General features: G+C 40.9%; 1 protein-coding gene across 1 annotated transcript; it reads left to right on the forward strand.

The window, feature by feature from the left end:
- Positions 1-1,030: 1,030 nt before the first annotated feature.
- On the forward strand, positions 1,031-9,826 carry LOC121945542 (polyadenylate-binding protein 1A). Its single transcript, XM_042489771.2, has 15 exons — positions 1,031-1,890; positions 3,109-3,302; positions 3,479-3,594; positions 4,449-4,588; positions 4,692-4,786; positions 4,928-5,065; positions 5,185-5,280; positions 5,410-5,682; positions 6,766-6,856; positions 7,026-7,148; positions 7,263-7,405; positions 7,861-7,945; positions 8,953-9,083; positions 9,217-9,307; positions 9,455-9,826. Exons 1-14 carry the CDS (start codon positions 1,698-1,700, stop codon positions 9,304-9,306), a joined length of 1,908 nt encoding a protein of 635 aa, XP_042345705.1. The 5' UTR covers positions 1,031-1,697; the 3' UTR covers position 9,307; positions 9,455-9,826.
- Positions 9,827-10,594: the final 768 nt, after the last annotated feature.

A 10,594-nucleotide genomic window follows, 5' to 3' on the forward strand; every position in this document is an offset into this window, starting at 1 on the left:
AGACAAGAAAATGACTATGAAGTGACACAAAACCACAAAATTATGCAAAACCACTGCAAAGACATGTCAAACCAACACAAAGTCTGTGTGTCTTTGTCTGTGTAGATGAGGTGGTTGGGCCCTTTTGCATACCTGTTCCCAGGGGCCCATTGTCTTTAACCTGCGCATGCATTTAGAGGAGGAACTATATATTCAGCAGACACTCCATTTATATGTGCAGGAGACATAAGTCAATTTGAAAAATATTTATTGACAGAGAAACAGAATTATATATAAGTCTCTTATATATAAGTTTCTCTTTTCATATTTTTTCAACCACTGAAGAGTGAGTTATGTTATATATATATATATATATATATATATATATGTGTGTGTGTGTGTGTGTGTGTGTGTGTGTGCATGATCATATCAGCACGTGGGTATCAACAGATATTGGCCTTAAAATTAAACTATCAGAATTGGCCAGCGTGGTCATTTCTGCTGATATCACAATTTATTTTTTTTCTCAGTAACAAAGTGAACATGTACAAAACTTTAACCCTAAATTGAAGTATGTTTATTATTTGCACATTAAATGAATAAAACATACATAGAAAAGCCTTGTATTTTAAGTATGTCTCCATCTGCTGGTCGGTGGGCCATTATAATAAAAGTATAATGTTCCCTTTTTATATATGTGTGTGTGTGTGTGTGTGTGTGTGTGTGTGTACTGATGAAATCACACCGCAACTACCCTATATTTTGATAAATAACCTTAAGTAGATAATTGGATAATTGGTAGATACTTGTCAAGTTAGAAATGGATGGATATATAGATATGTATATCGATAAGACTCAAGCTGTAGGTCCAGCTGACCATCGATGCATTCCTTACCTGCCGAAAAAAACACATAAAGCTGGGGAGTAACGTTTTACATGACGTCTCAACAGAAAATGATCAGCAATGCTCAAAATGTGAAATATCGCGACACGTGTGACGTCAAGCCCTTGAGGCGAACGCGCCGTGGTTTCGACTAGAATCGGGAAACAACCTCCACCGACCTTCCTTTCATTCCCGTAATCCGTCTGCGTAGGGTGTGCTCCGGAGCTAGTCTCGGCACACATTTTATTATTATGAAACAAACCAAAAGCTAGAGAGCACACGCAGACATATTTTTTTAAGAAAAATAAAAATCGGTGAAGCAGGATTTCATTTGCCAACCCAAGCAACGCGAAGAAGACGCAGCCTTCGATAAAAGAACGAAAAGACGGAAACGAGAAGAACGCTAGCGAGCCGAGCAGTTAGCATCATTGTTGAAAGCGTGGGTGATTAACGTTAGCTAGTTATATTGTTAACCACGTATTTCTCCCTTTGAAGGGCTTTGTCATTCTAGTCAATATTGTAAATGATAACATTTGTTTCGTTTACTGTCGGCAGTTAACCGTTTTAACTGACTGTGAGAGACTACATATTCAAAATTGTGAAGACTGCGAGCCACATCGGTTAGGCCACGCTCCGACATTTTGCTAACCAACTAGCCCACGTTGCTAACTGGTAAGATAGCTAGTAAATGTGTCAGCGCTCATTTTTGTGAAGCTATTGAAGAGACCGAGAAAAAACTCTCTTTATATAGGAGGGTGGTACTGATTGTCGACCAAATTTCTAGCTAATATAATCTTACAGTGATCGTATTGCCTGTGAGCACGCGCCGCCAGTAATGAATCCCAGCGCGCCTAGCTATCCAATGGCGTCCCTCTATGTGGGGGACCTGCATCCAGACGTTACCGAGGCCATGCTCTACGAAAAATTCAGCCCGGCTGGGCCCATCCTGTCCATCAGAGTGTGCAGAGACATGATCACCCGCCGATCCCTCGGATATGCCTATGTCAACTTCCAGCAGCCCGCTGATGGTAAGTTTACCATAACCTGGATTAGCATCTGCTAATACAGCTAACCAATGTGGCACCACCTGACTCCATTTTGATCATGTAACGTTTCAAGCCATGTTACAGTTTTTCTGTAAGTGTCACTATTCGGGTTTTGTCAACGTTTTAATGTGACGCAATAACAGATTAACATGTTATACACTGCTCCCATTTTAGGTCCCTGCTTCAGAATTGTCTTAAAGTAAATATATGGTATCTTTAAGTAAACTTCAAGGCCCACACGAATAATCACGATCTTAAACTAAACACGACAAAGCACCAGTATAGATGCTACTGGACCAGATTAAATTAAGGAACGAGACAGAATTACTGGAATTTTTGTCACCCCATTGATAAAAACTACAGTTTTGGAGTGAATATGGCTTTGACATGATAAAGCATTTGCCCAGAAGCTCAAGCAAACCATAAAACGTCATCTGACAGTCACCATTGCAGAGATGGATGCTCATAAAATAAAGCAGGAAACGATGGAAGAGCTTTAAGTAAAAAATGTTTAGGCAAGATCTTGAAATTGGCATCTGTAGGTACATTCATGCACCCTGTTATCTGTCCCAGATTACTGTAAAACTCATTTGATGTAATTTGGATGTTATTAAAAGTATTGAGCCCATCTAAAAACAATAGCTTCTGGCTTTATTTGGTAAAATCAATCAATCAGACCTCCATGCATGTTTACACTCATGGAAAACTGTAATAAATATATTGCTATTAGCTGCTGTTTTTTGTATTTTTTTTGGTTTTTTTTTGATAATCTGTGCTGTCAGTCAGTGTTGTACAGTGCTGTGTGATACAGTGCTGTGTGATACACTGCTGGAATCATTAACTTCTAAGGGTTGTTTTGAGGGGTTGTTAGTTGTTAGTATGAATTACAGGCTATTTGGAGTGTTATGGGATTGTGTACGAAAGTTTTCCAATGTGTTTTGCATAGTTTGAATTTGTGTGATTATTATGTGGTTTAGGTGGATGTGGCTAAACCAGGTAGCTTGCCGAGATCCACTGTAATCAAACAGTGTTCAGCATGGCCATGTCCTTGCGTGTTTTAGTGTACAAGTAGAACTGAATGTCATCTGCCATTGCTGTTACTTCTGTAGAGGTGCTGGTGTTATTGTAGTTTTCTAAAAACATACCTAACATATGAACCTAGTGTGATCAGAAGTCTTAACATATCTGGGCCTGTTTCAGCTGAGCGAGCCCTGGACACCATGAACTTTGATGTGATCAAAGGCAGACCCCTCCGCATCATGTGGTCCCAGCGTGATCCCTCCCTGAGGAAGAGTGGAGTGGGCAACATCTTCATCAAGAACCTTGACAAGTCCATTGACAACAAGGCTCTCTATGACACCTTCTCTGCATTTGGAAACATCCTCTCCTGCAAGGTAGGCTGGGCAGCATTCACTCTGTCTGCCTCTGTTTTTGTGTTTGAGTGTTTTACATACAGACCAGTAGTTTGCATGACTAAAGATCGCACCAGGTTGAAACCGATTGTGTTTGGGTTTTTTAAATGCATGGTGTTTGGGATTGTTTTGACATGCTCAAATCTCCCTTTTCCAAGGTGGTTTGTGATGAAAATGGCTCAAAGGGTTACGGCTTTGTGCACTTTGAGACCCACGAGGCTGCTGAGCGGGCCATTGAGAAAATGAATGGCATGTTGCTCAATGACAGAAAAGTGTAAGTGGGACTACAATTACTCTTGTATAAATAAGTATTTGGGTGTTGGATTAACGTGAATTTTTCGTCTAACCAACATTTGTGTTTAACTGCATCTTGTCCACAAACCCATCTCCAATCATACCCATTGTCCTTTTGGTTTTCATACAACCACATTTCGAGTGGCAATTAGGCCAAGTTTTAAACATCTTACAGCATTATACATAGTGAACATTTTGTCTGATGTTTTGTAATAATTTAAAGTTTTATTGTAATCCTGAGCCATGGGAAGCAGCACAGTTAATGCCTCAAGAAACATATATGAACTCCAAAGTTGATTAAAATTGTGAAGGGTGCCTGCTAGCTCACCCGGTAGAGCGAGCACCCAGTGTACAAAGGCTGTGCACCTGTCGCAGCGGTCAGAGGTTCGATTCCAATCCTGGCCCCTTGCTGCATGTCACCCCCTGTCACACTTAAGCTGTCCTGTCAAATAAAGGCCAAAAAAGCTATAAAAAAACCCCCAAAGATTGTGGTCACATTTTCTCTGCAGTCCACTTAACTCAATTTGACTTGTTACCAGAGCCTGTATTACCATTGTATCACAATGCATCCTCTTCAGGGCTGTTAGCATTTTCCAGTTTGACAGGTTAAGAATCAAAGTGCGTCCCACTCTGCAACTACTTGTGGATGAGACTTGTTGTCTATCTGAATGATTTGGTCAGTGAGGTCAAACTAAAAACAAACAAACAGAAACAGCTTGGGCAGCACTTCGGGGTTATCCAAAGATATTTCAGCAAAACCACTGGAAAATCTTGGTAATGAAGGAGTTGTCTGGTTCGTGTGATGTGTTCCAATATTTTAATTTTGCTCAACAGATTTGTGGGACGCTTCAAGTCACGCAAAGAGAGGGAGGCTGAGCTTGGGGCACGTGCCAGAGAGTTCACCAATGTTTACATCAAGAACTTTGGGGAGGACATGGATGATGAGAAGCTGAAGGAGTTGTTTGGCAAATATGGTAAGACAACAAAACAACTTCAGAAACACAACATGTTCACAATTCAGCATGCTACCAGTGTGAATCTGCATAAAATGTGTTTATAAGCTGTTGTATTTTGCAGGACCCTCACTCAGTATCCGCGTCATGACTGATGAGAGCGGCAAATCCAAGGGATTTGGCTTTGTCAGCTTCGAGAGACATGAAGATGCACAGAAGGTCAGGATTGACTCCTGGTTCTTTTCTTAGGGGACACTGCCCCTTCATATAAATCAAAATTTTCCCCTGTACCTCTGTTGACGATATGAACATGGCTCCTGTTCCGTTAGATTCAGTGGTATGTTGCTTATTTTGCTGCAGGCTGTGGACGACATGAATGGTAAAGAACTGAATGGCAGGCAGGTGTATGTGGGCCGCGCGCAGAAGAAAGGGGAGCGCCAGAATGAGCTCAAGCGTAAATTTGAGCAGATGAAACAGGATCGCATGACCAGATACCAGGTTTGTTGGACTGCTTTTCCATTGAAACAATATCATTCTGCAGACACCACTGCGCCATTTTAAAGGGCCACCCTCATAAGTAAAAGGTTTAAATCACACTGTCATTTTCCGTACACCAGGGCGTCAATCTGTATGTGAAAAACCTGGATGATGGTCTAGATGACGAGCGCCTGCGTAAAGAGTTCTCTCCATTCGGAACTATCACAAGTGCTAAGGTAAATACTACCATTCTTACTTGTGATTTTAATGTTTAATAGCTTGATTGCAAATTAATGTTGATTGAATGTAATTTTATGGTGAGTAAGAAGATTGTTATTTATAATGCTAATAATCCTCTCCCATAGGTGATGATGGAGGGTGGTCGCAGCAAAGGCTTTGGCTTCGTGTGCTTCTCCTCCCCAGAGGAGGCCACTAAAGCTGTAACGGAGATGAATGGGCGTATTGTTGCCACAAAGCCACTGTATGTGGCCCTGGCCCAGCGCAAAGAGGAGCGCCAGGCCCACCTGACCAACCAGTACATGCAGAGGATGGCCACAGTCCGTGCAGTGCCCAACCCTGTCCTCAACCCATATCAGCCTGCCCCACCCTCAGGCTATTTCATGGCGGCTATACCTCAGGTGAGTGTCCCACTGCTTCGGCCAACATTTGACATGCTGTTTAGCATATTTCAGTAGTTTGTTGCAACCTCTTGGCTTGAAATCCAGCCACTTGTCTCTTGTCCACTGCGCAGTACAACTCAACTCACTCAGTATGGTATTCCATTGACAGAAGTCGTTGACAGTACCACAGATCAGTCAGAGTGTCATCACCAGAATTGTCTCTTGTTGGACAGGCTGTCCTGTATCCTGTGCAAATCCACCTTTTTAAATAGCCATGTTATTGTCAATTGTGACTTAATTTTTTTTCAGATTTTTCAAAACGGTAGCCGGCAAAACCACGCTGTGGTCAGTTAGTAACGTGCTGATGTTGCTCTGTGTGGGATCGAAGATGATGTCATAGCAGTTTTATTGGCATTACTGTAATAGTCAACTAAGAATCCCACCTTCATTGACGGCATACCATTGGCAGTGGTAAAAGAAATACATTTATGGATTTCTTTTACCATCAGTTCAGTTTTTCCCTCAGATTTACATTCTTTTTTTCCATTATGTTCTCTCTCTCTAAATTTGGACATTTTTTGCGAGTCTGTGAATTCAGCACAGATGGAAGTTGTCCTTTTTTTCCCATCTGCGGCAGTTGGAAGAGTTTTGGTGATTAATTGATCTATTGATCCAGTCAGCGCTGATCAGATCGATTGAGAGGAGCACCTGCTGCATAGGTGAACTAAAGATCCAGCTCTTTATGTAAGCTCTGTGTTTGGATGCAGTGAATATCCAAATAGTATATATATTCCAATAGCGCTTCACATGGACAGTCCAGCTCCAAAAATATAATTTTTCTTTGAGGTTTTAATCATGGCAGGCCTCCACAAATAAATTAATGTTTGGTAAACACAGCTGGTGACAAAAGTGAGTCAGGTCGAGCTGCAGCATGCAGGGGAAATGAGGCACTATTTAAATGTACTCATGTATTGTGTTTGGAATTAGAATCACTGGTGTAAACTGATGGTTGTAGGGAAATGGGTAATAGAAAAACAGTGTCACAAATCTTTGGCTCAAAGAGAGCATATAATGATAAATCTACGTCTCCGTCCTTCTCAGGCCCAGAACCGTGCTGCATACTACTCCGCCAACCAGCTGGCCCAGCTCCGCCCCAGCCCCCGTTGGGCCACTCAAGGAGTGCGTCCTCAGCGTAAGTAGAGGCATTGTTTCACACCTGATTCTATTGGATTTGACTAATCAATAGTTTGGCCATTCTGTTCATTATTGGACAGAGTCATGCTGTGGATGGACTGGAAATCAGCTCCAGTGTTAAAATAACTTCAGTTATGAACATCTTATGTTTTGGCTTCTTCCATCAGATTTCCAAAATATGCCCAACGCTATGCGCCCATCAGCTCCCAGGCCTCAGACCTTTAACACCATCCGTCCCACCGCCACCACCAACACCCAGGTCCCGCGCATGATGGCCTCCCAGCGTATGCGTGAGTATTTCAGCTTTCAGGACACGGGATCTGCTTTTTTTGTTTCTTTCCACTGTTTCTGAATCACTTGATGCCGTTTTAATGACATGCTCTTTTTAACCTCCCTCCCCCCAGCCACCCAGGCCCTCAGCCAACGCCCTGCCAGTGCTTCAGCCACCGCCGCCCCAGTGCGTGCCATGCCCCAGTACAAATACGCTGCTGGCGTGCGCAACCCCCAGCAGCACATGGCCTCCCAGCCACAGGTCACCATGCAGCAGGTGGGTGCTCCATTTCTTGATCACAATCAAGAGCTGGAAAATGAACATTGTTGTATTGATAAACACAGGTGTCACAAAATCCTTCAGAAATGTGCCTTTTAACTACATCTACTGAAACAAAATTTGGGCTAGTTGCACCTGGTCAGGGCATGATTGACAAGATGGGGCCTGAATAGGCCATTTACTGAAACCAAAAAATAATCTTGAAAATGTGATTTATGACAAATAATTGTTAATGGAATCTTTTTAAAAAGGCTCAGACATGCCACGAGCAGTAGCTAGGATATGACAAGCAGCAGAAGAAAATCTGAGTCTGAATCTGCACACTCGTGACAATGTCCAGCACAAGGCTTTCAGTCAGCCATTTATGCTGTATAGAAATAAGTTGTGATAATTACTCAGCAGTAGTACTTGTACTGTCTCATTTTTTAACTAAATCTCGTTTCCTTCTTTAGCCCGCTGTCCACGTCCAAGGACAGGAGCCCCTGACTGCCTCCATGCTGGCTGCGGCCCCTCCTCAGGAACAGAAGCAGATGCTGGGTCAGTGCATCATTTTCTCAGAGATTTACAGGGAATTTGCATGAACTGTTTCAAACATTTAAATCAGCGGTGTCCAAACTTTTTTTCCCCAAACGGGTGGCCAGATCAGATAATGTGTAAATACCCACGGGCCTTTTTTTAAAATATAAATGCAAACAGGACAAACAGTATCGGTCCTCTCTGTTGACACTTCTGTGCTGTGGCCATTTCTGTTAGAATAACCAGTATTGTGTGGCGAGCCACATATTGAGAGTCCAGCCGATGGTCCGTTAAAATCTGTCCAGATGCCAACCGGTTCCGTATGGAGTTTGGACATGCCTGATATAAATAATATGACTAGCTAATTTGACACATTAAAGAGAATACTTCCAAAAAATTTTTAGAAAGGAATAGCAAAATTAATAGAAAAACATCCACATCCACACAGTGTCATTTATCCAGTGGTATGCTCAGTACTACCAAACACGTGCTTTTTACTAAAAGCTTGCCATTTGAAACGGTTTTCTTCAGAAATTCAAGGTAACACAGGGTGATTTGTTTACAGATTAGTATTTCATAAACGTGGAGCGACATCACTTTTCATGTGATGCTTTCAGACACCTTTCACCTTTTTAAACCTTTGAACTCAAAGCAAACTGGTGTGATTTCTTTCAAATGCATGGGGGAAAAAGGCAATGAGCAACTTAGTAAGAAATAATTGGATTTAGAAAATGATTTTTTGAAAAAAACAAACAAAAAAACAAAAAAAACAATGGTATATGTCTAGGAAAAAACTATGCTTGTAATTATCTTAATTTCATATATATGTAATTTAAATAATCATTAGAGCATTTTAAGTACTTTTTCCCATGTCATTTTCTTGATTTCTTGTTTCTTCTCCCTATTCAGATTTTTTTTTTTTAGACAAGTGATTTTCTTGTACTTCTTACTAATGTCTTGGTAATTTTTGGGATAATTTCCTCTCTCATTGAACTTAACATAGTTGTTGACTGTTTCTCTTCCTTCAGGTGAGCGTCTGTTCCCCCTGATCCAGAGCATGCACCCCAGCCTGGCAGGCAAGATCACGGGTATGCTGCTGGAGATCGACAACTCCGAACTCCTCCACATGCTCGAGTCCCCCGAGTCGCTGCGCTCAAAGGTCAGTTAATGTTTAATCTGTTAGATGTGGCCTTGATTATTTTCTCCTTAATCTTTGTCACTCTCAATGAACATGGCTGGTTGAGTCATAATGCTTCACATGCAGCGCTTCATTGAGTGTTTTCTGTTTTCAGGTGGATGAGGCTGTCGCTGTGCTTCAGGCCCACCAGGCCAAGGAGGCTGCTCAGAAGTCTACCACTCCTGCTGGTGTTCCCAGTGTCTAAGGTGTGTGCGCACAGGCATTTTCTTTCTTTCTTCTTTCTTTCTTATCATATAAGATAACTCGTATAAAGTGAAAAAACACAGTAGGTTTTGTAAGTAAATGAAGTGCAGTGCAAGCATCAATATTCTTTCTTTCTTTTTGTCTTCCAGATTGAGCGTTTTGAAACCTGCTTCACCGATGGAAAAAGAGAAAAAAATATTAAACATTGAAAAACCTAAAACTCTGAAAACATCGCAAAATGATAAATTATTTCTTAAAAAAAGAAGAGAACTTATTGAATCTGCCGGGTCTAGAGACGGTTTGACTAGACCTTGATCATAAACAAAAATTTGTTGAAAAAAAAAAAGCAAAATAGAGAAAAAAAAAATTGAGATTATAAATCTGAATGCATTCCTCTGTTTTATGTCATTTTACTGTGTCAGTGCTCAGAATATCAGCCATGTTAAGGAAGGTGGTTGCTGAGTATTTTGAAAGGTGATTTGTATTGTAAACTGCGGGCTGTAATAAATTCTCATTCGAAATTCACGCCTCCATTTAATTTTTCAGTTATCTCTTCAAAGATTTATTTATACCTGTAAACAGGAGGGCAAATGTTTTCTTGAGAGCTTGTGTTGAACCCCTTGAAACCTCAGCAAAGACGCTTCATTTCTTTCAAAAACATGGGACAAAGGCAACGAGCAACAGAAAAGGAAATGACCCCAAAAAATGTAAGATATTAGTAAAACACTACAAGAAAATTAGCACAAATAAACAACAGGAACAAGACCAAAAAATATTGCATACAAGTTACAACAGTTGTGCAAAAATAGTGTTAAATATACAATTACGATAAACAGAAATACAATTTTCCTGTTTTTAAATATAATTTTATAGATCTAAATATCTTGCACTTTGCGGGACATTTCTTGCCATGTTGCTCATTTATTTAATTTTTTCCCCCCATGTTTTGGTTAGAGAGGTTTAGATGTGTTTGAAAGGTGTCTAAACGCAGCACAAGAAAGGGTGAGTTGATCCATGTTTCAAAGGGTTAATGTTCATGTATCGATTGTATCGCACAAAAAGGAAGTATTGTTGTCTTCCACCAGGTGTCGCTGTCATTCAGTGTTAGCAGATAACACCTCTTAGAATTTTGTTTTTTTTTTCTATGTACAAAGTGTGCTCAGGCATACTGTACAATATACAGCAAGATATTAATATGCTCTTGTGTTGTTCAGTTCTTACTGTAGACATATAAATCATCATAATTAAAGGACTGCATGGTGTGCTGCCCTGAGCCATGTTGATGATCC

This window comes from Plectropomus leopardus, chromosome 11 (assembly GCF_026936395.1).
Source record: "Plectropomus leopardus strain MGB_pleo_1.0 chromosome 11, ASM2693639v1, whole genome shotgun sequence".
Taxonomy (NCBI): domain Eukaryota; kingdom Metazoa; phylum Chordata; class Actinopteri; order Perciformes; family Serranidae; genus Plectropomus; species Plectropomus leopardus.

Bases quoted from the DNA above. Each gene is read 5' to 3' on its own strand.
- LOC121945542 (XM_042489771.2), top strand. From the start codon at position 1,698: ATGAATCCCAGCGCGCCTAGCTATCCAATGGCGTCCCTCTATGTGGGG. The intron at 6,857-7,025 runs GTAAGTAGAGGC...TTCTTCCATCAG, and splicing joins TCAAGGAGTGCGTCCTCAGC to ATTTCCAAAATATGCCCAAC. The intron at 7,406-7,860 runs GTGGGTGCTCCA...TTCCTTCTTTAG, and splicing joins CACAGGTCACCATGCAGCAG to CCCGCTGTCCACGTCCAAGG.